Source organism: Emys orbicularis, chromosome 7, assembly GCF_028017835.1.
Source record: "Emys orbicularis isolate rEmyOrb1 chromosome 7, rEmyOrb1.hap1, whole genome shotgun sequence".
Lineage (NCBI taxonomy): Eukaryota > Metazoa > Chordata > Testudines > Emydidae > Emys > Emys orbicularis.
Window position 1 is genome coordinate 107607007 of NC_088689.1, and position 27393 is coordinate 107634399.

Genomic DNA, 27393 nt, shown 5'->3' on the forward strand with positions numbered 1-27393 from the left:
TTTAGTAAAAGAAACTGGAGACGTTAACTAGTTCCCTGACTCTCCTGAACCGTCCTTGCTGCTGTGTGCTGGGGCGGAGCTCTGTCACATAGCCCCCCTTGCTAGGGCAGAGGTGGGAGATCACCAGGGAGGGTGGAACTGGCTCACCAAGGTGCTGCCTTCTGGCACATTGCACTGTCCCTACTGCTGAGGGCAGAGGTCACCAACTTCAGGCAGCATTGAGTAGATGCTTCAACATCTGAACATGGAAACATCCTGTTACGTCCTGCCACCTTAGGAGGAGTAGAGAACTGTCCAGGCAGCCAAAGGACCTCTGATCAGGCTGATGCTCCTCACCTATGCACCCCCGGACCCCCAGGGCCTGACAGAAGATGTGATTTTTGAAGGCCTATTCCTTTGAGATTGCTCTGTGTTCTCTTGCGGCTGCAGGACTGACCCTTCCGGCTTCTGGACAGCAAGGGACTGTGATCTTGTGTTCAGAAACACCACGCATGTGCGCTGCCAGTGTTCCCAGTTTGGCACCTTTGGGGTGCTGATGGATAGCTCCCACCGAGAGGTAACCTTACCTCTGCAGAGGCGGGAGGGAGGGGAGGAAGGAGCGGGAAGGCTGGGGGGATGGGAGGCCGGAACCACCAGTGGTGAAAACCAGAACAAGAGGATGTATTTCCATGAGGTTGTTCTGGGCACACCGGACAAGTAGCAGAACGGAGCAGCCCCTGATGTGGTGGGGACCATGATCTAAACGCACCAGAACGTTCAGGGTAGAACTCTGGGTTACACAGGTGCAGACAGTGCCCACTGCAGAAATGTAGCAGAAAATCCCAGGCTGCTTCTCCCATCTAATTCCCAGCCAAAGGGAGAGACCTTTGAAGCCGACACATGCTCATGCTTTCTTGCCTGATTCTGCCTTTTGTCTTTGGTTTCCATCTGCAGCAGCTGGAGGGTGACCTGGAGACCCTGGCCATTGTCACCTATTCCTTGGTGTCTCTTTCTCTCGTGGCCTTGCTGCTGACCTTCTCCTTCCTGACATGTCTGAAAGGCCTCAAGTCCAACACCCGGGGCATCCACTCCAACATATCTGTCACCCTCTTTTTCTCCGAGCTGCTCTTCCTCTTGGGAATCAACCGCACTGAAAATCAGGTAAGGGGAGGAGGAAACAGTCCTGAGTGCAGCTGGGTGGGATGGCGTCATAGAATCATAGAATATCAGAGTTGAAAGGACCTCAGGAGGTCATCTAGTCCAACCCCCTGCTCAAAGCAGGACCAATCCCCAACTAAATCATCCCAGCCAGGGCTTCGTCAAGCCTGACCTTAAAAACTTCTAAGGAAGGAGATTCCACCACCTCCCTAGGTAACCCATTCCAGTGCTTCACCACCCTCCTAGTGAAAAAGTTTTTCCTAATATCCAACCTAAACCTCCCCCACTGCAACTTGAGACCGTTACTCCTTGTTCTGTCATCTGGTACCACTGAGAACAGTCTAGACCCATCCTCTTTGGAATCCCCTTTCAGGTAATTGAAAGCAGCTATCAAATCCCCCCTCATTCTTCTCTTCTGCAGCCTAAACAATCCCAGTTCCCTCAGCCTCTCCTCATAAGTCATGTGCTCTAGCCCCCTAATCATTTTTGTTGCCCTCCGATGGACTCTTTCCAATTTTTCCACATCCTTCTTGTAGTGTGGGGCCCAAAACTGGACACAGTATTCCAGACTGGACACAGTACTCCAGTCATCAGACTGGAGAGACCTAGAGGGTAGGAAGGAGGCCCAGGAGAACAGAACTGTTGGGTGAATGCAGCAGGAGTGTAAATGCTTTGCTAGTTTAGTCTCCAGTGTTTCATATTTGACCTAGTTTGAATGGTGGCCCTATAAGTATTGCATAAAGCAACCTGAGTGCTGGAATCATCCTGCAGGATGCAACCTCCCAGGTTCATTGGGCTGCATAGGGGAAGAGTGGGAGATTCCCCCAGGGAGGAATCTTCCCCCTAAATTCTCTTTTCGATGTAATCCAATTTTTTCTTTCTAGGTTTCATACCATGCTCCTCACCATGGAATCCCCGCCCCTTTTAGGGCCCTGGCACCAGCCATAGCGTTGGGTCGTGGTGCCAACTCTCAGACACAGGGCCGTTGGTTGCGACTTAGGACAGGCTGTTGCTAATCAGGAGAGGCCCATGTCTGATGGGATGATGAGCTCTCACTCCTGGAGGCTGTAGTGCATCCAGCTCAGAAGTGAGGTGACTACTGGAGAGTCTCCTGTAGCACCAATGGAACAGCTCCTGGATCTGAGCTAGGTCTTTGTTTCAAGCCCCAGAAGTGACAGAGTGTTCCCCACATCCCTGAAGAACAGAAGGCATCACTCAAACCACCTACCCAATGGATATCGACATGTGTGTCGGAGAGAGACATGAGCAGGGTTATGAGGCTGCTTGGTTCGGATGTGGGCTCTTTGGGGTGGGTCATTCCAGGGTTTATTACTGACTGTGGACCCAGACTTCTAGCCCCTTTCTAGGAGGTTGGGAATCAGCAGCTTAGGTCAGGGGCATGCAGCAGAGGTACAGGAGTCCCACAAGCCAGCTCCCTGCCGTGTGTAGAGCAGAATGGGGATGTCAGAAATGCTCTGGGAGTGACTCTGCTGCAGCAAGGGAGATTGCCAGGCAAGGGAGGGCCTTTCCCCTTCCCCAGCTGCAGGGACTGTCCACTCTTTGAGTGGTGATTTGCTCCTTTCAGTTCCTCTGCACTGTGATTGCCATCCTGCTGCACTACTTCTTCCTCTCCACCTTCGCCTGGCTCTTCGTGCAGGGCCTCCACATCTATCGCATGCAGACCGAAGCCCGCAACATCAACTTCGGAGCCATGAGGTTCTATTATGCCATTGGCTGGGGGGTGCCTGCCATCGTCACCGGTAGGTACCGCACGTTGGGCAGAGGTGCTTGGGAAGACAGGTTCCCGCTCTGAGGGAGGGAGGAAATGGATAAAGCTTGCTACAACATGGAAACTGCTTGGCCTTGGGCGATGCCAAAGGCATTGGCCTCAGAAACCCCCTTTGGTCAATGCCAACTGCTGAAGGAACAGTGCATGGGCCTCAGAGCTTGTCTCCTTTCTGATTCCATGAGCATTGTCCAGCCTGAGTGTCTGGTGGGGGAACGGGTGTGGAGGGGATGTATGTGCATGTCTGTGGGCATCCATATTTGCCACTGTGTGTGTGTTTGTGCTGTATGAGTCTAGCCAGGAGCAACACCGTCGACAGATTCTAGACCATGGAGATACAGTCAGTGAGATACAATATGGTGCAGGAGTTATCTAGACACAAGGCAGTGATGAAGACACTATGCATTTATACCACTCCTAGTGTTTGACATGGTAGATACCACAGCAGAGGGTGCACTGTAGTTTTCTGGTGTGAAATGTCCATGGGGCCTAGAGGCCAGGGTCTCACTCTTTCAGAAGAACCTACAAGGCTTCTCACCCTTTCTGGCCTGATGGCCATGAAGCTCCTGCCCTTCTAGGATTCATAGCATGAGATGCAAATGTTCTTTGGCAATTCATCTCGATCCATTTCCCAAGGTTCATCACCACTGGGGGCATGTGTTCCTGGCAGCAAATGCCCTGCTGTGAGGCTCTGCTGAGGTGGACATCTCGAGGCATAGGACACAGACCTCACAAAGCAGGAGAGACAGCTTAGCCATTGCTAGATATTTCCATTGCTATGGCAACTTGGCCAGAGGCACTGGCAGGAACCGAGGGGAAGGAGGAGCACTGGACGGGGAGTAAGTAGACATGGGTTCTGTTCCTGGTTCTGCCCCAGTTCTCTGTTATGGCCTGGGGCAAGTCATTTCTCCTCTGTACCGCAGTCTTCCCCATCTGTAAATGAGGACAATGATACTGCTCTCCAAGGAGCATTTTGAGGCTGCATTGACCAATGTTTGGTCTCTGCTTTGAGATCCTCTGGTGGAAGAGGCCATAGTGGAAGTGCAAAGTGACCCCACTGTCTCCTAGGTGGCTGTGTCATGGAATTGACCTTTCCCTTTTCTCCCCCCAGGACTGGCCGTTGGCTTGGACCCAGAGGGCTATGGGAACCCAGATTTCTGCTGGATTTCTATCCACGATAAGCTGGTCTGGAGCTTTGCAGGCCCCATTACTGTCGTCATTGTGGTAAACTCCTCTCGTGTTTATATCATGGCCCACCCCCCATGTCCTCCCCTTCTTTGTACTCCATGTGTCTGCTGCCCTTGTCTTCTGCTTACCTTCCCTTCTGTTTACCTTCCCCTGGTTTATGATGCCTCTTCCTCTTCTCACTGCTTTCCCTCCTCCATTTATATTTCCTCTATCCCTTGAGCTTTGCTCCTTTCTCCTGTGCTCTCTTCCTCCCCCGGGGCTTCCTTTCTTGTCACACATCCCCAAGCCTAGGCAGCAGTATGTAGCCCAGAGAAGTGGGCCTTGTGTAGAGCAGACAGAGGAGGAGGTGGATGAGCCCAGGTCTGCACAGAGTTCAGCTTCCCAGGTACAGGAGCTTGTGGAGGCACATGATCGAGACGGCAGGACTGGAGAGAGAGAGAGCCTCAGTGTAGGAGCAGCAGAGCAGCTTCTAACCACTCTCTGTGCTTTCAGATGAACGGGGTGATGTTCCTGCTGGTGGCCAAGATGTCATGTTCCCCAGGCCAGAAGGAGACCAAGAAGAAATCAGTTCTGTGAGTATTGATTGGCCAGGATCCCAGTGGAGGGTCTGCTGCTCTGATCCCTGGCACAAGTATCTGAACTTCTCTCCCTTCCCCACAAGCCATCCCCTTCTCCATCACTGTCAAAATCTGCCTGGCCTCCCTGTTGCCCGGATTCAGCCTTGAAGTCGCCTTCCACTGCTGCTTCTGTTGCCAATATCAGTCGCTTCTGTAACATCCGTCCTTTCCTCTTATCCCCACTCCCACAGCCTCTTTCTGTCAGGCCCCCACATCTCACCTTATTCCTCTCCAGTCTGTCCATCTGCCCTCTGCTGAAAGGTGCTTCCTCTCCCACTGCTCTGCCCATGTAAGTCCCCTGCTCAAACCCTATCACTGGCTCCCCTGCAGCTGCCATTTCCATTCCTGCTTCCTGTCCTTGTATCCAGGGCTCTGTTCCCGCCTCCATCTCAGTGCTTGTTTCTCTTTCTCCCCCTCTTGCTGCCTACACTCTTCCCAGCCCTCCTAAATGCCCCTTTTGCATCTTCTCCGCTCGTGCCTTCACTGCTTTCTTCCAAGCCATCCCTTAAGCCTCCCCTGAGCCCAAATGGTCACCCTGGGGATACTGTGTCTGAACTGTCCTGTCTGTCTCATCCAGAAGAGAAGCTCCTTGGGGCTGGGGCTGTGTCTTCCTACGTGCTTTGTCAGTGCTCAGCTCGTAGTGATAAGTCCAGACTGGGTGTGGGCCCACGAGCTGGAGACGTGCTGCAGGGAGTGTATTGTCCTACTACGGTGCTGGCGCGTGGTGTGGGGAGTTGATGGCTCAGGACAGGAGTGTACTTCCCCTCTGTCTCTGTCTCTGAGTGATAGACTGTAGATTAACAAGAGATTCTAACCTCTGCGTCCCTGTCTCTGTGTGTGTATCTGTCTGTCTGTCTGTCTGTCTCTGTCTCTCTCTCTCTCTCCAGCATGACGCTGCGAAGCTCCTTTGTTCTGCTTCTAGTTATTAGCACTACCTGGCTCTTTGGCCTCTTGGCTGTCAACAACAGTGTCCTGGCTTTCCACTACCTCCACACTGTCCTCTGCAGTCTCCAGGTAACTCTCCATCCAGCCTGCCCGTCGGGAGGCCAAGCAGGAGCTCTGCCCTTCCCCTCAGGGGAGCATCTCTCACTGGTGCCTTTGGACAAGGAACAGTGATGGGAAAATTTAAACAATGGAAAGGCAGGTTAAAGGGAAACCAGACAGAAAAGACAGACAAGAGGAGGGCAGGAAAGATGGGAAACAGTGAGCTGGGGTCTGGTGGCACCCACTCTGCAGCGTTCCCCGGTGCTTCCTCCAGCTCCTCCATGCTACCCTCTCCAGCTCCCCTGTGCTCAGCTCCATGGCCCAGCCCAGCCCTGGAGCTCCCCTGCTCTCCAGCTCCCACCTGCATTCCTCCCCAGCGCAGACCTGCCTTGCAGTCCTACAGCAGCTCCCATGTTTTATTCTTTCCACTTCAAGCACTGCTGTACACTGAGCTTCTACTCAGCAAGCAGGTTTATCTTAGGAAAGCAACACAAAACAGATTCTTCCAAACATCTCAAATCCCCACCTGCTGATGGGCTCTGCCACTCACACGCATGTGCATGTGCACACACTGACTACACCTGCTGATGGGCTCTGCCACTCACCCGCATGTGCATGCACACACTGACTACACCTGCTGATGGGCTCTGCCACTCACCCGCATGTGCATGTGCACACACTGACTACACCTGCTGATGGGCTCTGCCACTCACACGCATGTGCATGCACACACTGACTACACCTGCTGATGGGCTCTGCCACTCACACGCATGTGCATGCACACACTGACTACACCTGCTGATGGGCTCTGCCACTCACCCGCATGTGCATGTGCACACACTGACTACACCTGCTGATGGGCTCTGCCACTCACACGCATGTACATGTGCACACACTGACTACACCTGCTGATGGGCTCTGCCACTCACCCGCATGTGCATGCACAAACACACTGACACACCTTCTGATCAGGGCCGGCTCTAGGTTTTTGGCCGCCCCAAGCAAAAAAATTTTTGGCTGCCCCCCACCCCAGCCCTGGGTTCTCTCTTCCCCCCCTCCCACCCGCACCCCCTGCCACCCCAGCCCTGGGCTCTCTCTTCCCCCCCTCCCACCCGCACCCCCTGCCGCCCCAGCCCTGGGCTCTCTCTTCCCCCCCCCCCACCCGCACCCCCTGCTGCCCCAGCCCTGGGCTCCTCCCCACCAGTGATGACTCTGCCCGCTCCCCCCTCACCTCCAGCCGGTCCGGCGCTGGCAGGGTTGGGGTAAGCAGCGGGACTCCCGGGGTAAGCAGCGGGGCTCCCGGGCCACGCCTCAGCCCAGGGTCCCTCCATCCAGGGCTCCCGCCTCCAGGACCGGCCGGGACCTGGGAGGGCAGAGCCAGGGGACCGCCCCGGCAGAGGGCTGAGGAGCTGGGGCAGGGTAGCCCCAGAGGCAGCGGAGCCCCGGAGAGCGGGACGCGGGCCCCGCACGATAGCGCCCCGCCCTCTATGGCCCCGGTGCAGCTGCTGCTTCTGTCTGCCCTTCCACAGTCCCTGGGCGGCTTGGGCCGCTTCGCCTAGCCCCGGCTGCAGCGCTGGGGGCGGCCGCCCTGCAGCACCTGCAGGTGGCTCCGTGTGCCCCGTGCGGTGTCCCCCAGCCTGAGTGTCCCCCGCTCGAAGCCTGCCCGGCTCAGCCACAAGGTGTGGGCGCTTCTCCCCCGCGGCACGAACCGCAGCGGCTACAGGGCGCCCCTCCCGCATGACGCGCTGCTGCCAGGGCCGGCTCTAGGTTTTTGCCGCCGGAAGCACACAAAAAAATGGCCAGAATGCTGCCCTTGAAAATGTGCTGCCCCAAGCACGTGCTTGGTTTGCTGGTGCCTAGAGCCGGCCCTGCTTCTGATGGGCTCTGCCACTCACACGCATGTGCGTGTGCACACACTGACTACACCTGCTGATGGGCTCTGCCACTCACCCGCATGTGCATGCACACACACACTGACACACCTTCTGATGGGCTTGCTCTCTCTCATGTGCACACACACACACTAGCTGTTCATGCCTCTCTGGTATGCATGGCACAGAGACAAGCTGAGGTTGGTGCACACTTCAAACACATGGCAGACACTAACCCCTCAGCGCCTCTAGCTTCCCCCTGGCCAGTCACCCTGTGGGTTTGGCTCTCAAGAGCTGTCCCACCGAGCCTCCCTTCGTTAGGAGCATTACACAGACAGAGGTGTTCCCTTAGAGCAGCTGCCCTCCAGCAGTGACTGTGCCCTTCCGTTCGGTCACTCTCCTTTTCTGCTCACTAATCCGCCGGACATTCTGGCTTCCTTTAGCTAAAGCCCTGTGCTGGCCCTGGAGCTCCTGATTTCAGGCACCCTCCTGCTGCTCCGCTCACTCATGAACTGACTGCTCCCTCTAGTGGTCATTGTCCATGTTCGCCTTCTAATTCTGTAGCCTAGCTCAGTGGTTTTCAACCTTTTTTTTATTTGTGGACCCCTAAAAAATGTCGAATGGAGGTGAGGACCCCTTTGGAAATCTCAGACCGTCTGTGAACCCCCAGGGGTCTGCAGACCACAGGTTGAAAACCACTGTTCTATGGTAACGACCACCTTTCGTGGACCCCTTAGACATAGGCTAAAACCACTGCTGTAGAGGAACAGAGACCTGCTGCACCAAGAAGAGACTTCAGTTGTAAGCCCAAATGAGTTGGTTATGATGATTTAATGATGTCCATTCTGAGGCAGCCCTGCTCTGGGACATAATGGGACAATAATGACCATCTTCAGAGGAGTTTTCTGCTGTCATAAAATGGAGCAGCAAAGAGTTGGGCCTGTGTTTGAAGTGGATGCACAAGGGCTGCTGGGAACTGCACGCAGGGGAAAGCTAACAGCCACCAGCGCCCACTGTTGGAGCTACCCCTTCCCCCATCCTAAGCTTTCTCTGTATAGCCAGTTATCCCCCATCACCTCCAAAGCCAAGGCCTGCTAAGCTGCTCGCTGTCACTGTGACCCCCTGCTAGCAGCAGTGGGCCTGGCACCGCTGTCATGGGCCTTCAGACTGCTCCCTAGTCACTGCACAGCACAGAATCAGAGCTGCCCAGACAACCCCAGGTTCAGTTTTCCTCTTCCACTTACCCCATCACCCTTGGGCAGCCACTCTCCTCTCTCCCCATCCATGCCACTGGGCCCAGGAGCTTGCAGCAAGCAGGCCCTCCTTGTAAGTCTCTGGTGGCCCGGAGAGCAGCTAGACCAATCTGAGTCATTGTGCTGGCTGGAGCCTATTCATGTTAGTAACTGTCTGTGGCCCAAAGCTCTGTCAGTCTCCAGCAATTCTACCCCAGAGCAGACACGCTGGTTCCTGAGGGAAGAAACTGGTTCAACCACTGCTGGGCCTCATGCATCAGGTGGGATAGCATGGCAGGCACTTGTTCCCCTCCCCTTCCCCCAGAGACCCACAATGAATTTGGCCAGCAGGAAGCACTCTCCAAGGGGCAGCCGCTTGTCCCTTCCTCTTCTAGAGGCTAATGGAGTCATGAGTCTGGTGAGCACAGAAATGCCTCCAATCTGTGGCCCTGCTGCCCTATCAGGGGTCTAGATGCAGCACTCTGCGCTATGCTGGAGGCCCGGGTGCAGTGTAAACGTGACTGACTGAAAGGCAAGTAGCTGGATGCAGTGCCAGGCAGTGCAATCGAGAGCTGTCTGACTCCGTTAGCACACTCCCGAATGGTCACTGAAACGCAAGTAGCTGGATGCAGTGCCAGGCAGTGCGATCGAGGAGAGCTGACTGACTCTGTTAGCACACTCCCGAATGGCCAAAGCCAGCCTTCAGCACTGCCCCGTTGCCAGGAAGAGTGGAAGTGTGGGCTCCCGGCTGTGCTGAGTGCTTCCCTGCCCTCCCCACTCAGGCTCACAGCCTCTCTTCCCCTCCCTCACAGGGCCTGGCCGTGTTGGTTCTGTTCTGCATCCTGAATGAAGAGGTGCAGGAGGCCTGGAAACTGGCCTGTCTTGGCAAGAAGAGTCAGGGCGAGGAGGCAGCTAGATCTGCACAGGTGGGTGTAGAAGGGCACTGCCCCAGTGAGCGAGCCCAAAGACAAGGGCCTTCTCCGTCCCTGAGCCTGCACTCTGCCTGGGAGGGAATCCCTCCCTGGGCCCACCCCAGTGGCGTAGCCAGGATCTAAGAGCAGGGGGAGCAAACATAAAAAAGGCGCCCCCACCTTGGCTCCTCCTCTGGCCACGCCCCCCTTGGCTCCTCCTCTGGCCGCTCCGTGCCCGCCCCCCCTTGGCTGGCTCCTCCGGCTGTGCCGCCCCCCCCACTGGCTGCCGGCTGCCATGCTGCGCCCCCCCTTGCTCCTTCGGCCACGGCTGCCGGCCGCCTTGCTGCGCCCCCCCCTCGCTCTGCCTCCTCCGGCCGCGCCTGCCGCCCCGGCCCAATGGCTGCGGGCTGCGCTGCGGGCTGCCCTGCTGCGCTCCCCCTCGCTCCTCCAGCTGCTGGCCGCGCTGCGGGCCGCCCTGCTATGCCCCCCCTCGCTCCTCCAGCCGCGCCGCCCCCTCCCCATGGCTCCTCCGGCCGCGGATGCCGGCCGCACTGCGGGCCGCCTTGCTGCGCCCCCCCTCGCTCCTCCGGCCGCGGCTGCTGGCCGCGCTGCGGGCCGCCCTGCTACGCCCCCCCCTCGCTCCTCCGGCCGCGCCACCCCCTCCCCATGGCTCCTCCGGCCGTGCTGCCCCCCCTTGCTTGCAGGAGGTCAGCGCCGGCCAGCAGGCGCGCCACTTTTTGAAAACGTGCTGAGGGGAAGCGGCTGCTTCCCCTGCACCCCACTACCTACGCTACTGGCCCACCCTCCCCACCGAGCATGCAGGTTAACTGGTCCTTGCTGTCCTGCTCCAGGAGGTCCGTGGGAAAGACCTCAGCCAGACAGCCACCCTGTGGCCAGGTCCTAGCCCCACAGCCCATGTCTGAATTCATGTACTGTCATGTCCCTGGGAGCCCCGTGCCCCACGGGGAGGCTGGTGGGACCCTCGCCAGTGAATGAAGAGAACCCCTTCGCGGTGCCTGAGACTGGAAACTCCTGAACGGACACAGGCCACCCCCGCCCTTTACAGTGTTGGGCTGGGGCAGGGAGAGACTCTCGAGACCCAGCTGCTGCAGAGTCTTCCTAACAGATTCTCCATGTGTCTCTTCCTCGCCAGGGCCCCAACGCCTATAATAACACAGCCCTGTTTGAGGAGAGCGGCCTCATTCGCATCACCCTGGGGGCCTCCACCATCTCCTCAGTCAGCAGCGTGCGCTCAGCCCGCACCCATTCCAGCCAGAGGGGCTACCTCAGGTAGGAAGCAGCCAGAGTGGGAGGCATCTGGCTGGCCGCTGACCCACACGGCCACAGCTGAGAAACTACAGACGTGGAGCGGGATGGGAGTGGGGCCCACCATGGAATGGGGAGGCCATTGCCTTCTTCTGGAGATGCAGGTGTCACCTCCTGGCCCTTCTGGACCATTGCTACCTATGCCTCCTTTGCTATGACCTTCAATCCTGAGACTCCACGCACAGCTCTGCTCTCTTGCATCACTCCTGACCCACTACAGCCCCCTGCTACTCCAGTCCTGAGCTCTCCACACCTCTGCCGGTGCCCCCACTCCTGCCCTGCAGCATTCCTTGCTGTTCCAGTCCCTTCCCCGCCCTGCCCCAGGGCTCTGCCCATGTGTTGACCTCTCTGCCAGGCACAGATATGATATGGGAGGTGAGAGGAGAGCACTCCATTACTCCAGGACAGGGACAGATGCTGCCAGGTGAGGAATTGGGGTCTGAGCGTTTTTGCCATGTGTGTTTCAGAGAGAACGTGATGGCGCGTCAGGGCTCAGCCCTGGATCACAGCCTGCTCGGTCACACCGGCCCCACGGACCTCGATGTGGCCATGTTTCACCGTGATGCAGGGGGAGGTAAGGCTGAGACCCAGCCGGCTCGCCCCCGGGACCTGCCTGTGGATGTGAGAAGGCTCAGTGCTGCCCTAGCAAGTGGCATTTCCCACATTAGTGAGCAGCCTTTGAGGTGATAGTTTCTTGCAGCACCTTTGCACACTGAGCACCTACCTCTCCCAGCAGCCTCACTCCGACTCCTGAGTACGCTCAGCCTGGGGGGAGGAGGGAGTGCCCAGGGTCACTGAACAGTGCCCCCCTTGGGCCAATTAGTTTCCCAGGGTGAAAACAACAGCACAGGCCCCTCAGGGGGCTGGGGCTCTGGCCTGGGCTGGGCAATGTCCAAACACAGGGTCTGTGTTTTGTGCCAGAGGAGTGCTAGACTGGGGGATATAACCCCGGGACGCTAGCAGGCAAAACCCAGAAACCAAGATTCCTTCCCTCCCTGCCCTGCTCAAAAGCCATCCGATTGCCCCCATCCCCACCACTTCCACCCTGCATGTGCCCTGACAGACCAAGACTCTGACTCAGACAGTGACCTCTCCCTGGATGAGGAGCGCAGCCTTTCCATCCCGTCGTCGGAGAGCGAGGAGAACGTACGCCTCCGGGGCCGGTTCCAGCGCCAGTTCAAACGGGCAGCGCACAGCGAGCGGCTCCTCACCAACCCCACCAGCACCACTCCCAAAGGCAAGTACCATGCGAGAGCCCTGCCACAGGCTGGGGGCCCGCCTGGGAGCCACCATGGCTGCCTGGGTCTAAGCAGCTTGGGAGGGAGGGAGCATGGGGGGACCATGCTGAAGGTCTCCTCCCACAGGGCGTGTTTCTGATGTAGCTGCTGTCTGATGGGATGCAAGGCCTCCCAAAGGCAAAGCGCTGCTTGGGGGGTCCTGGGAGCAGTCCCTGTTGGCAGGGAGGGGTTAGTACCACCTGGAGATGTGGTGACTCCAGCAGAGGCAGGGAAATCACCTCATCCCTCTCATCTACTGGTTCTGCTCCTGCAAGCCCCACAGCACGTTACTGGTGGTCAAGCAGCCCTTGGGACTTTATCCCAGTGAGTGTCATGGCAGGACCTGCTCTGTTCACAGCTGGGAATAACTCTGATTCCTCTCCCCTCACCCCCCCTCCCCCGCTATGTTGCACTGTTCTTCTCCAGATGTGGATGGCAATGACCTGATGTCCTATTGGCCAGCGCTGGGCGAATGTGAGGTTCACCCCTGCTCTCTGCAGAAATGGGGGTCTGAGCGGAAGCTGGGCTTTGACATCAACAAGGATGCTGCCAACAACAACCAGCCAGACCTGGCCCTGACCAGCGGGGATGAGAACTCCCTCACCCAGACCCAGCGCCAGAGGAAAGGTAACTAGACTCAGAGCAGCCAGCCTAGTGCTCCCTGGGTGGGCACATATCCAGCTGCCAGCCGGCACAGTGTCCCACTGGCTGCACCCCCAGAGTCTCCCCATTCCCCTGCCTGGCACGCCCAGCATCTCCCTGACAGTGCTAGGCTGGCCATCCACCCATAGTCAGAAAGTGGGGCGAGAGCCTGACAGGCTCAGAGAGAGAGAACGTGTAAGGAATGGAGACAAGGGGGAAATTTCCCTTGGCTCAACTAGAGCTATAACTTCCCCTACGTGTTGCCGAGGGACAGAATGAGAAGTAGTCTTGGTAATGTCCCCTCTGCTGTTTTAAGCCAAGAGTGCCGCACTCTTACAGGCAAGCCACTCACAGGAATGGCTTCTCCTCATGTCTAGTAGACTGGGACATGCATCCATTGTGGAGATGAGGTGGTGCTGGGCCACAGGGTGTTGTGATCTTGAAAGCTTTGCAACATGCAAACAGAGGTGGCGGTTTCCTCCATCCTGGGGTGATCTTGGGGAGGGGCAGGGCCACCCAAGCTGCCAAGCCAAGTTCTTTGTCCTTGCTTTCTTGCAGATAGCGAGGAGAGTTGTTTGCACTGTCACAGAGATTCTCTTCACTTTCTACTTTGTTTCTGTCTGCACAGGGATTTTGAAGAATCGCCTCCAGTACCCTCCAGCTCTGCAAGGCTTACCATCCGTTGGCAGAATGACCAACGAGCTTTCCTGGTACAAAACATCCACCCTGGGTCACAGGGCTGTTCCTGCTGCCTCTTATGGCAGAATCTACTCTGGTGCAGGTAGCCTCTCTCAGCCAGCGAGCCGGTACTCTTCCCGGGAGCAACTCGACATGCTGATGAGAAGGCAGATGTCCAGAGAACAGCTGAGCAGGAATGACGCGGGGGAATACTTGGAAGCTGTACGCAGCAGGCATGGGTCCAGGGAGGAACTGGACACCATTCTCAACAGGCCTGGATCAAGGGAGCAATTGGACACTATCCCTAGTAGGCATGGATCTAGAGAAGACTTAGATACATTAGCTTCCAAGCCTGATCAGAAAGATCATGGGAATACACTACCCAGGAAGCAGGGTTCTAGAGACCATCTAGATACTTTACCCAGTCGATTTGGGTCAAGAGAACTACTAGACTGTGGGCCAGTCAGAGAGGTCTCTAGAGAGTGGCTCAATACTTTGCCTAACAGGCAAGTATCTAGAGATCGAATGGACACTTTACTAAGTCGAGACATTTCTCGAGAACAATTGGACCTGCTTTCAGGAAGACAGCCTTCAAGGGACCAGCTAGCATTAGCTAGACAAACTTCAAGAGAGCAGTTGGACTTTTTATCCAGAAGATCTAATTCCAGAGAGCATCTGGATACAGTGCCTAGTAGGCAGCCATCACGGGAAAATCTGGCGTTTCTTTCTAGAAGACAGCCATCCAGAGAAAATCTAGAACCACTTTCTAGAAGGCTTCCTTCTAGAGAAAATCTAGAACCTCTGTCTAGGAGACAGCCTTCTAGGGAAAATCTGGAAGCAATCCCTAGCCGACATCCTTCCACTGAGCAATTAGATATCCTTTCTTCCATCCTTGCTTCTTTTAATTCTTCTGTCCTGTCCTCTGTGCAATCCTCCAGTACTCCCTCTGGCCCACAGACCACAGCAACTCCTTCGGCTGTGCAGACTTCCTCAACGCCCTCTGTGCTGTGCTCGTCACCACCTCTCTCTGCTACATCCCACAGTATCTCTGAGCTGTCACCAGATTCAGAGTAAGTATTTCTCCTTCTCCAGGGCAGCTTTCAGGTCAGTCCAGTCCATGCTGTGAGATAGCCAGAGGATAGTTTGTATCTTCTAGCCACTTAGTTTCCAAACAAACGAAAGAGCAACCGAGTATTACCACCTGGAGTATGGGATCTGAAAGCACAAAGCCTCCTGGTGAAACGGGATCAACCCCCATAGGATGAAACTAGGCCCTAAAAGTACTTACTGGTTGTGACGCTCTGTAGGACCCCGTCACACCGGTGCAATGGCTGGAAGTGCTAACATCTCTAAAGGGGCAGCTGTTCCACGGGGCACCCCTATGCTCCTCTGGGGCTCAGCATCCGTCCCGGCACACCTGCCGGGTACTGACGGAGGGGAAGTGGCTCTGAGCTATGCTTTTTAGAATGCATGGCAGGGTACAGGTCTGTCTGTTGCCTTCAGCTGTACATGGCACAGGCACTTGGGTGAATGGGTATGGCCAAGGGAAAAGATCTGTATTCTGTTTCTTATATGTGCCTGGCCTGGTCATTGTTCTGGGAGCCACAGCCAGACCCTGCCCTCATCATTAGCATTATTTATTGCACCAGGAGGTGAGCATGATGCTTTCACAAGCCCCTGGCCAAGCAGGGAGAGCCCAGGGAGCGTCACTTGGGCCTGGGGAGTAAGGCCCCAGAGGCTACATTTGTTAATTTTGTTTCCTTTTCCCCGAGAAGAATAACGAGAAGTGAAGGTCATTCCTGAGGGGCTCGAGCTGCGGCGAGAGCGAAGGAAGAAGCAGGGACGATCACCTGGCCAGACACTTTCAGCAGAGGTTTGGAGTCCCTGGGTGCCAGGCGCCTACAAGGAAAGAACTGATGATGGTGGTCAGAGGCCCAAATCCACCCCGCCCTCCCCACTCATTGGTTCTGGAGAACTCGTGGTGGGGAGAGGTAGGCAAACCATCTCTGGGAGGAAGGGGTCTCAGGTGCCTCTGCACCAGAATGGAGCTGCACTGACCAATCGCCTGCTCAACAGGGCACCCCCAGAGGAGGGGAGAAGTACTACACCGTGAGCAAACCCAGGCTGGTGCCGCTGGTTACATATCAAAAGCAAACAGACCGAAATCTTCCTTTCTGAACCATTTCTACACTGTGTGTGTGTGAGTGAGTGAGTGAGAGAGAGAGAGAGAAAGGGAGAGAGAGAGAGGGTGGGGTGGGGGTGACCGCAGGAGATGGGGCAGGGGAGGGTTTTATACATTTTGTATCTTTGTAATCAGAGAGAAGAGAATTTCTATGGTTATTTTTACGGAATGTTCTGTTCCCGTTGCTGTGATGCTGACAGTGTTTGTCTTGACAGCGACTCCCAGCTGTGACTAGAGGGGCTGCTGCTGGCCTTTCCACAGTGGGGCTGTGCCTGTGGAAGCCCAGATCCCAGTGAGCGGCTTTCTCCAGGCTTTCCTTTGTGTTGTGTCCTGACCTGCAGTACTCCCTGCTATTCCAGCCCCGGTGCCTCCACAGCCCTGCCAAGACCCCTGTCATGCTGCTCCCAGGGCCAGTCCCACTCTCTCCCAGCATCCTTGATTTTCTAGTCCTGCATATACGGTAGCTCATCAATGCATTTCAGTTCTCAGGAGAAGTCTCCTACTGTCTGAGTGCTGAGCAGAGGCTGCCAGTTGTGCCCAGCTGGACTGAGGTTTTGTGCTGGGTAGAAGCCCATGTTTGTGTTAGAGCTGTGTTGTGTCACACAGCCATTGCTCGAAACAGGGGCAGAGTGGGAAACCTGCTGAGTTCATAGGGTTAGAACACAGGAAGGCAAAGCTGATCTGTGAGATCTCCTGCCGAGTGAAACAAGCCTCTGAGAAGCCTTCCAAAGCAGCCTATACTCTGGGCCTCTCCCCGAGTGTCCATCTCCAAAGGCCCGAGTCCCCAGCAGGCCCCTCTCAGCAGGGAGGACGGAGGAGAACACTGATTTTTTTAGCCACCATCACATGTACAGTGTCCTCTTTTTTCCCTAGTATTAACTGGAGCAAACCCCCTCCCTCCTCACGTCCCCAGGAGCCTCAGAGTTAGAGGCTGGCTCAGGGAGAGAGGATAAACACCACTCTCCATAGGAGCTAGACCTGGGTGCTCTGCAGGGTAGTGGGGAGATTTCTCCTGTGCTGTCTCCAAGAGTGGGCAATTCCCCAAGTCCCAGGGTAGCACCAAGTGGCCCAAGGGGAGGAGCTCTGAGATGGTCCCAGCCAGCCAGGGAGCATGGCTGGAGGGCACTGGCCAGGGCACCATTGTTGCAATAGAGGAGCAGCCTCTTATCTCCATTTTACACACCAGTCCCTAGCACACAGGAGCCAGCATCTCCCTTGGCCTGTACTGCAGGCTGCGCTTCTGTCGGGCACAGATTCCAGTAATAGGGTCGTAGTGAGCCTATACCCAGGCCGCTCCATGGGCATGTCCACACATGTGCACCCCTCTCCGCCGACCCTACGCTCCCCTGGCAGCAGTGACAGCTGCCCTGTCTGCTGCAAAGGCCCACAGCTCAGAATGGCCTGAATGTCGAGAGGGAGAGAGCAGCTGTTTTCAACACACTGTAGTTTGACATTTAAGCCACCCTGATGGCTTATCCTTCCTCCCCACATCAAAGGGGCTGGGGACTTTGATTATCCCAAGGAGTCCCTCATGATCCCTGTCATTTTATATGCTGGATTTGTGCTTATTGAACCTGACATGAAAATGGAAGTAAAAGAAAGTTTGCCGACCCCCCCAGCCCTCTTTAACTGGTGTATTGCTGCTGTTTTCCCCAGAGGCACAGGCATTACCTCCCCCTGCCATGGGCGACAGCCTGTGCCTGGCTATACCCTCTCAACCACCAATGCAGTCCATTTTGATTGTCAAAAGCAATGTGTTTACTAAAGTGAGTGTGGGGTGTTATCTGTGTCTCTCTCCAGGCTGCAGCCCTCAGTGGCCTCGTGTGTCTTGCTCTGGTTATCACCCACTTACAGAGTAATGACACCCTATTTACTGCCTTATTACCATAAAACACTAGCGTAATGTTGACTCAAATTATGTAATGTTTACACAAGGAAAGTTTTTCCAGTGATTGTGCAAACAGGATGGAAGGTGGTTTGCATCCTCTGAGATCTGGCCGCCCTGGCGCTGCCCATGCCACCACCAGCAGGAGCCTTGGAAATGTTAATGGTGATTAAAAACTGTATTCTCAAATACGCTCCACGGTTGGCAGCTAGTGCAAAGGGCCTCGTGACCTTCCAGCCTGCGGCCTGAGCAAAGTGTGCGCAGGAGGAGGAGAACCTCTGCCTTGGAAGCGATTGATCAGAGCTGCCTCGCGGCCCGGGTCTGACGTGAGCAAGGCCCTTTAGGAGTGGAGGAAACTCCCCGCACCCGCCCAGGTTGTATTGCCCACCGCAGCATTGCAGCTCACACATTCACTCTCCTCGACTGGCCGTGGTGACTAGGGCAGCATGCTGCAGCCCCCCCAGAGATGGGCGGGTGGGCAAGAGGGTTACACACACCTACTTGTTTACAGAAATGAAGCTCTAACGTGCAGTGGAGCAGAAAGCACAGGCCACGATATTGGCCTTCTGTCTTGAAAGAGCAGGTTCTGACAACACTGGGGAATGCAGACTCCCCATCTGTGCTGGTCACCCTGTGGCGCCTTCTCAGCGCCATGTTCCTTTCAGGAAAGATCTTGTTTACACTGTTTTTTCAGGCTGTATATAACCAGGACCTAGAGCTCTGTTTGTTACACTGATTTCTACAACTGCATCTTTCTTCAAATGCTGTTTGTACCTTCCATCCTGTTGTGAGTCCATGGGGATCTGTGCTACTTCTTATCACCAAAAAGCTGGTTGGGTTGGCTTGTAATTGGGTTGTGAATGGAACGCGATTTCTCGGTGGAATTGTTTTTCTGGAGGGGTTGGTTGGATGAATGGTTTGTTTACACTCAAGGAGCATTAGTTCAGTGAGGGATGGCTGTGGGAGATCACAACTCTGTGTTCAGGAGAGGCAGGTGCCAATATAGCTCTGGGCTGGAGCTAGCTGATATGGGCGGGGCCGTTTGATTCTGAGACCACAGCCATTAACCCTTAGAACGCTGCTGCTTTCCAGCCTGCCACCCAGGTGAACGCTGGTGGAGGGCTATATCGGCACCCTCTGAAAGCTCCCCAGGAAACATCCATGCAGAGCTTTCCACGCTGGCTGCACTGCTGAGTGAACACAGCCCCCGTCTTCAGCCCTGTCCAACACTAGCCAGCTTGCGACTTCGGGGAGAAGGGCAGGATCCAGCTCAGGCCCGCAGGTGCCTCCCTCTGACTCTTTGTAGATGACAGGAATTCACACAACTGCCAAATGGTGAGCTAGTGACATGTGCCAAAAAAAAAAAGAGAGCAGCAACGATATTAGCCTTGTGCCAGGCCTTGCTGGCCTTTCCTGTGCCACTACAACCTGCTGCCTTGCAGCTCAGAATGTTCTGGGGAGGGGAGGCCCCCTCCATCTTTGGAAGCTGTGCTTAGCTAGTGACTCTGCGGATTGTACTGCTGTGGCCTCGGCTGTGGAGCGCATCCTCTGGGGGGTTGGTTGTCTCCTCTCCTTTGCCCAGTTTGTTGGCAGGGAGTGGAGAGGCCCACGGGCTCCGTCCCTGGCCGTGTAAAATTGTACCATGAAAGCCCCAGATTTGAAAATAAAATTATATAAAACAGTCCTAGGCTCCCTCCTGCGTCTCTCTCTGCTCCGGAGTTCAGTTCGTTCCATCGCTATAGCCACCTACAGCACAGGAGCCCAGCGCGCTGCACAGACTGTCCACAAACAGCACCGCTGTGACCAGCCATATCGTGCGTGGAGGGCAGCAGGAACACAGCATGCTGAACACTGGAGGGGGGAAGGGGAAAATTTAAGCAAGGATGCGGGTGGGAAAGCCCAGCTCTGGAGAAATGCCCCAGGCTCTTTAATAACGGTGCAGAGGAGATGGGCACATAGGGTTGAAGGTCTGACCCAAAAGACCCATGTACCATACAGTGCATGGACCTCAGCTAATCTCCCTGGGGAGCGGGGAGGGCTGAGCTGCCACTCTGACCAGCTGGCATAGAGTCTGGGCCCCACTTAAAAGGGCACCATGCAAAAGAAGGGCGGGTGGGAGCGAGAGAGCTTCTGAGTCTGCCTGTGAGTGGGAGGGGATGAGACAGATGGGGATGTGCAGGCACTGGTGTGTGAAAAGGGGAAAACGGGGGGCACTGGGAGTGGGAGATGTTTGGAGTAATAGCTAAGAGCCCAGCAGTTAATTAGAAAGCTGACACTGCAGCCTCCTACAGTGCTAGGGCCATATAAACACCTACAGTCCAGCGGGGCCCATCCAGACCCCACAGCCAAACACCCCAGCACGTAGCAGAGGACAGACTCCAAGCCCAAGCTGGTAGGCAGAGGCAGCCCAGCCCCCTTGTGAGATGAATTCAACTGCAGGAACAGGGCAGGCACTCCCCAAAACTCCCCCACCCAGCTCCCTAGTGCCAAGGCACACAGCCCATGAATCATTTTCTGGAAGCCTTAAGTCAGCAGAACTGTCCTTGGCTGAGCAGGGATCCTGCAGGCAGGACGTGTTCCCAGCAAGCTGGGGGACAATTCCCCCTTTCCACGGGGCACTCAAGCTGGGTGGGTGCATGAGATGTGGGACGATATGCTTTTATCCCTACAGCAAGCGCAGGCTCCTTGTAACGACCAGCCACGTGGGAGCTATGTGATTCCAGCACCGCCAGCCTGTAGCTGGAGAATAGCTTCTCCCTGCACAAGGACAGGTGGCCACAGAGACCCGGGGGAGCCTCCCGTCAGTTTTCTCTTTTCTAGGTCTCCTCATTTGTTGTTCTAGTGCATGTGAAAGTGAGGGCCAAGAGCACTGGCCAGGCCAGGCCAGCCTGGGCAGGCTCTGCCCTGCACCTCAGCCCTGCTGTGCTTCCCCCAACCCCCATCCAGTTCAGTCACTGCCCCAGGCTCCTCACCTGCAGCCCTCTGCTACTCCACTCCTGGGCCCTCCACACAGCCCTGCCCAGGCCCCTTTAGCCTGACCTGCAGCACAGAGCCTCCGGCACTGCGAGGGTCTGCTCTGGGGTGAGGGGCCCATACCAGTAAGGGAGGCTTGGTGTGTGATTGTGGGCCAATTCCCCCACCTGGCTCTTTGTGCCACCACGTTCCCCCGGAACCAAGGGGTGTAAAATGCTCCTCTGAGCGGGCAGCATTTCGCACTCACAAGGCCCTGCTGTGAGCGACTCCAGCAGCAGCTAGCCAGAGGGAGCCTCAAGAGTTGAACACATTTGTAGTGACGAGTGGGTACAAATAATATCAGATGGTTCAAAGCGGCGGCTTCTCAAAAACCAAGGGGTCAGCTCTGTGCCAGGGGAGCAGCACCGTTGCTAAGCCACAGTCCACTGATAGCAGGAGATCGATAAGTGCTTACAAGCTAGAGATCATGCCTGAGCCCTGTCCGACAGCCCCTCCCTCTCCTGCCGGCACTCCTACACCAGTTCCTGTTCTCCAAGGGATAGAAAAAAGAGCGGGGCCAGGAGAAAGCCACGAAATTGAGCGCAAAGGTTACGGTAGACCGCCACTAGATTAGACACCTGCCTCTCCTTTATTACTGAAAAAAGGGCCTTTCCCGGAGCACCCTTTGCCAGGTTTGTCTAGCTGGGGTTTGAGTCTTGGCTCCACACTGCGTTGCAGTGTCAGGAGTAACCCCAGTGAAGCCAGCAGTTACCCCAGGTACAATCTGTGTAGTGGGGAGGAGAATTAGGCCCACTGGGTCAATTTAAACAATTTCTAAGAGCTGTGATCTCTAAATTCCTTACTAAGTTATCTGGGTTCTGAGCTCCCCTCCCCCAAGGCCTCCTCATGTATTTCAGTCCAGCCCTGCAGCCCTCTGGTTAGGCCCTGGCAAGGGTGGCTGTCCCCTTTAAAAGAAGCAGGTCTAGTTCCCCTGTGCCAGAGCCAGTACTCCCAATTGGGCCAATAAAGATGGCAGGGCAGCACCTGGGCCTATCAAGGAGGCTCAGCAGGTGAGGTAGTTCCTGGGGGAAGGTTGAAGGCAGGTGATGAGTACAGGGGTTGGCTGTGATCTCCCCAAGCTGGAGAGCTAGGGGTTAGAGAGGGTTGAAGGCAGTACAGGGCCTGCTGAGCCAGCGCTGAAGAGGGGAGTAACAGAGGGGGAGGAAGGGGTTTCCGTGGTGAGCTAGCAGCCTGCTATGGGCCAGAGGGTGGGGCAGAGCTAGGCCAGGCCTACTTTCTGGCCTGCCTGGGGTGGGAGGTTAATGGAACAGGGGCAGTGCTGGATGCTCTCCTGGTGAGGATGAACTCCCAGCTGAAAGGGCTGGGGTGGCTGTCCTGGCAGGGCTGGAGGGGACAGAAGAGCAGCCCAGATGTGGAAGCTGCCTGAGTGTCGTCCATGCTTTGCTTGCTGACTTGATGACGGGGGCCTCTTAAGGACTGCATGCCCTGGGGGTGAGACATGGCCTATGTTATGGAACTCCTGGATAGGGTGACCAGGTGTCTGGGTTTTTACCAGAACCCCCGGTCGAAAAGGGATCCCGGCATCTCCGGTCAGCACTGCTGACCGAGCCATTGACTGTTTGGTTGGCAGTGCTATGCAGTGGGGCTGGCAGGCTCCCTGCTAGCCTCCGCGCTGCACGGCTCCCAGGAAGCAGCCGGTATGTTTGTCCCCCATCCGGCTCCTACACCTAGGTCAAGGGTGAGGAACCTACAGCCCATGGACCAGATCTGGCCCATGGTTTAATTTTATCTGGCCCGTGCTCCCCCCCGCCCCCCAGTGGAACCCCCACCCCCCTGTGGGGCTGGAGCCGTGAGAGCCCCCGTTGCGGGGAGCAGAAGCCCTGACTCTTCCCCTCCCCCCCACCCAGCGGGTGCTGGAGCCACAAGTGCCAACTCACCCTGGTTTTTTTTTCTGTGGGTCAATGGCCCGTGACAGAAAAAAGGTTTCCTCCCAGAGCCTGCACCCCCAGCCAGAGCTGTCACTTTCCCCCCCATGCACCCCTGCCCCAACCCAGAGCCCCCTCCCACACTCCAAACCCCTTGGACCCAGCCTGTTGCCCCCTCCTGCACCCCAAATCCCTCATCCCTGGCCCCACATCAGGGCCCTCACCCCCCCTACACATCCCAAATGCCTGCCCCAGCCTGGAGCCCCCTCCTGCACCTTGACCCCCTCATTTATGGCCCCACCCTGGAACCTGCACCCCCAGCCCAGAGCCTGTACCTCTTCCCTGGCCCCACCCCAGAGCTCTCACTCCTTCTCGCATCCCAACCCACTGCCTCAGCCTGGAGCCCTCTCCCACACTCTGACCTCTTCATTTCTGGCCCCACCCCAGAGCCCACCCCCCCAGTGGAAAATAAGCGAGTGAGTGAGGGTGGGGAGAGCGAGCGACAGAGGGAGGGGAGATGGTGTGAGCAGGGGTGGGGTCTCAGGGCAGGGGCGGGGCAAGGGTGTTCGGTTTTGTGTGAGTAAAAAGTTGGCCACCCTACTCCTGGATGGATGATTTGCACTAGGGTTAGTAATACACTGGCCCTGAGGAGGGGGATTTGTGAGGCAAGGGAGCCTGGCATGGAGTCCTTAGGGACCCAAAAGAGGTGGGGTTGTAACAGCAGCATGAGGGCGCTCAGCTGGAAGGGGGCCCAGAAGGGCCAGGAGGGAATTGTTCACAGCTTTACTAGTGTCCCTGCAGTGTGAGCTGCAGCCCCTGCTGCTTCAGTCCTGGGCCCCTACACAAAGCTCTGCCATTGCCCCTCAATCCTGGCCTGCAGCCCCCTACTAAGCCAGGCCTAAACTTCCCCCCCCCCCGCCGAAGCTCTGTTGATGTGCCTCCATCTTGGCCTGCAGCCCTGCCCTACTGCAGTCCTTTGCTCCCCTTCTCTTGAAAACCTGGTCTGTGAAGAACCAGGGACCTTCTCCCTCTGAGCAGCTTCCTCCCAATGGGAGCCTTGTGCTGCCTCCAGCACTGTCACCCACTGGGATGCATCAACAGGTGACTTTTCTACTGCAGGTCAATCTTAGGCTGTGAGTGTGGGGTCCAGGTCGCTTGTTCCTGGATGCTGAGTGTGGCTAAAGGGATGCAGAAGACAAAGACTGATGCAGTATGTGTCACGGACTCACAGATCGTGCCCACTCTTGGCCCCGTGCGGTCCGTGGGGGAACCCCTTCCAGTGCGACAGCCCTTCTCGGGGGTCCACTCTCTCTCGGGGTCAGGCCCCTCCACCTCCTGGAGCCGCACCTCTCTGAGCCTTAGCACGTCTGTCTCTGCCGTGGGCCCCCTCAGGGAGTCCACTCGCTCTGGACCCCCGGGGCCTCCACCCCCGAAGGGGTTGATGCAACCCTGTTCTCTAGACCAAAGTGACTCTCAGCCAGCATAAAACAGGAGGGTTTATTGAGAGTTGAACACAGCACAGGAAACTCTCAGGGCCTCAAGCCTGGCCTCCCTCAGCACAGCACATCCCAGTCTCCCTGCATCCAGGTGGGCTCTGCCTGCTCCCCCTCTCCAGCCCAGAGCCCCCCTGCTCCCAGCTGGGAATCTGAGATCACCGGCCCCAGGCCCCGCCTCTGTCCATTGTCTTCTCTCCAAGTAAACAGGGTCGTAAACCTCGCTTCTGTCCTCTGGCTGGAACCGGCTGGTTAGGTCACTGGGTCCTCACTCTGCAGCCCATTGTCCACCCACTGGCCAGAACCGGCTGCGTCTCCTCAGCTGGGCCTCCGGGTCGCCAGGTCACCGGTCGCTGGGGTATCCATCCTCCCGGCCATCGGCTGGGGTCCCAAGTCCTCTCTCCAGTCCTCTGTAACAACAAACTCCCTCTCCCCTCACCTCGTTAAACCAGTAACACCCAGGGAAACTGAGTCCCACCCCCTCCGCATGCAAACCATTGAAACTCCACAGAAAACAAGAAACCCCCCCACTTCGTCACAGTATGAGGAGCATGTTCTTCCTCCTCTGGAGCCAGGATAGAGGCGTGAGAAACCAAGTGACCATCCTGGGAGCTGGCAGGCGAAGACCACAGTGTCCATGTGGCAGAGGGGGCAGGGAGGAAGAGCTCTCCGGGAGAGGGTGAGGAAGGACCACAGGGAGGAAGAGTTGGGGGTGAAGGCAAGGAGGAAGAATTGGGGGCACAGTGCTGAGGGAAACTCCTCTTACCAGTGGCTCCAGGCCATGTGTAACCTTAAGCCATTTGTGGGGAGGAAGGTGGGAGCCCAGTTGGCTGGAAGTTCAGTGATAGGAGACAGGGGAGAGATGGGGATAGTGATGAGGGAGGGGGTAGCAGTGGGGATAGGAGACAGAATGAGGAAAGTGAGACAGGGAGGGGCAATAAAAAGGCTGTAAAGGGCCCTGAGCTGCTACCTGTGGTAGTGCTTTTATCGCTTTATGGGGGCTGGAATAGCTCTGGTACACACAGTCCCCGATAAGGGAAGGAATGAGCAGTGCTGCTCAGTGGGAGGAGCTGCAGCAACAGGGCATAGGGGCCATCCCAGCATGTCCAGACAGCCAGATGGGACCCTCCTGGGGAAGGTGCTGCCAGAGACCAGCTGCCCTAGGGACACACCCACCTGGCATAGAGGCTGGTGGAGGGCAAATCTATAGCAGTGAGCACCTGGTTGGTTGGGACAGTCTGCACCAGCTGATGGGGCCTCTGGAAGAGCAGGGGTTTTATGGCCTTTGGGACATGCGTGTTTGAGAGAGGCCCATGGGCCCCGGACAGAGGGGTGGACTCTGCAGAGCGCAGGATGCTGGAACACGCTGCCCCATCAGCCCCACCCCGTGGACCAGCCGCCAATGGACCTGGGCTTTACACCTTGCTCTCCAGCATAATTCCTACTGGGTGTCATGTGCAAATGTTTCAGCTCTATCTTCCTGGCAAAGCATTGCTGGCCTGTCGCTGCGACTGCCCTGGGATGCCCATGGGACTGGGTACCTCGTGCATGGGGAGCACTCACAAACATGCTGGTATGAGTTAGCAGTAAATATTGTTAGGATTGCGCTGCACAAAGCCCATGCAGAGAATGGGTCTGTAGAAGTCTCGGCCGAGGTTCGGCCCTCAGCGGGGCTGTGGGATATCCCACCGCCTCGCTCTGGTCCGCCGTCAGTCCTGGTTCGGCGGTGGTGTGGGACAGCAAACACACGGTTAGGGGCTCAGGCCCTTAAGCAGGGGCTGAGCCAATGAGTTTGTAGTAGCCCAGGCCCTAGGTCAGGGCAGCAATCAAATAGTCAGGAACCCAGGCCCTTAAGCAGGGGCTGAGTCAATGGGTTAGGGGTCCCAGCCTCTCTAGGCCAGGGAAAGGGGGAGTCTGCCACCCAAGGAGTGGGTGGCAGGGGGGACGCAGGCCCTCCCACTCCACTGCGTCCCAGCCAGGGGCCCTAGCAGCGGCGGAAACTTGCTGCTGTCAGTGGGGATCCTGGCTGCAACACACTGACATAGGCTCTGGCAGTGCTGCAGCCAGACTGGGGTCGGCTGCCCCGGGCTACTTCCACACTCCCCCTCGTAGGGTACCTGGGTCGTACTAGTGTCCTCGGTGGTCTCCACCAGCATCGGTTCCTCCGGGTAGGTAGCAAAGGGTAGGTTTGGCTCCTCCTCGGGGTAGCTGGAAAGGGGCAGGCTCGGCCCCTCCTTGGGGTAGCTGGAAAGGAGAAGGCTCGGCCAGTCCTCCTCAGGGTACCGGGAAAGGGGTAGGCTCGGCTGGCCTGGTGAGTCCTCAGGCCGGTCGCGGCCTGCTGCTGTCTCCCAAGCGGGAGCTCGTCCACAGACAGCCTCTCTCTCCGGCAGCTTGTTCTCCACTGAGCTCTGCAGGTGGGCTTTTATACTTCCGGGTTGGCGCCGTGACCTCTGAGGGGCGGGCGCCGGACCCAGTGGCTCCGCCCACGTTGGTGTTAGGGGAGGTTCGGCCCTCGGCGGGGCTGTGGGGTATCCCACCGCCTCGCTACACACACCCCCCCTCAAGGCTGGCTCCCGTCCATCGGGGCCAGACCCGTCCAACTCTCCCAGGCGGGACAAGAAGTCCGCGTTCGTGTGGTCCTTACTGGCCCTATGGCGGATGGTATAAGCATAGGGCTATAGTGCCAGGTACCACCGCGTTAGCCTCATATTATTGTTCTTCATTCGGGCCAACCACCGAAGCGCGGCGTGGTCGGTGACCAGTATGAAGGGGGCCCCTAGGATGTAATAACGCAGGGCGTCACAGGCCCATTTTACTGCCAGCGCCTCCTTCTCTATTACAGCGTAGTGCCTTTCTCGTGGGAATAATTTCTGGCTGAGATATATAACTGGGTGCTCCTCCCCATCCACCTCCTGAGAAAGGACCGCCCCTAGTCCTACCTCCGAGGTGTTGGTCTGGAGGATGAACCCCCAGGTAAAATCGGGGCTGTATAAGACGGGTTCGTGGCAGAGACAGTCTTTGAGGGCCCAGAAGGCGCCGTCACACTCCGGGGTCCATTCCACCCGTCTGGGACTGGTTTTGGTCAGAAGCTCCGTTAAAGGGGCTGCAATGGAGGCGAAATCGGGGATGAACCTCCGGTAATAGCCCGCAAGTCCGAGGAATTGGCGTACGTGGCGCTTCGTAGTGGGTGGTGGGCATGCCGCTAAGGCTTGAACCTTTCCCACAAGCGGTTTCACTTGTCCCCTTCCAATAGTGTAGCCCTGGTAGGTGGTCTCCTGCCACCCGA

At 56.8% G+C, this 27393-nt stretch overlaps 1 protein-coding gene across 1 annotated transcript in view; it reads left to right on the top strand.

The window, feature by feature from the left end:
• The window catches only part of CELSR3 (cadherin EGF LAG seven-pass G-type receptor 3), a 67280-nt gene extending 51828 nt beyond the window's left edge, over window positions 1-15452 (top strand). Inside the window, exons 24-36 of the mRNA XM_065408472.1 lie at window positions 430-556; window positions 934-1140; window positions 2723-2897; window positions 4035-4147; window positions 4604-4683; window positions 5616-5742; window positions 9628-9741; window positions 10880-11016; window positions 11520-11626; window positions 12116-12289; window positions 12756-12956; window positions 13600-14719; window positions 15425-15452. Of these exons, the coding sequence (XP_065264544.1) occupies window positions 430-556; window positions 934-1140; window positions 2723-2897; window positions 4035-4147; window positions 4604-4683; window positions 5616-5742; window positions 9628-9741; window positions 10880-11016; window positions 11520-11626; window positions 12116-12289; window positions 12756-12956; window positions 13600-14719; window positions 15425-15452 (2710 nt within the window). The remainder of the gene's footprint in view (window positions 1-429; window positions 557-933; window positions 1141-2722; window positions 2898-4034; window positions 4148-4603; window positions 4684-5615; window positions 5743-9627; window positions 9742-10879; window positions 11017-11519; window positions 11627-12115; window positions 12290-12755; window positions 12957-13599; window positions 14720-15424) is intronic.
• Window positions 15453-27393: the final 11941 nt, after the last annotated feature.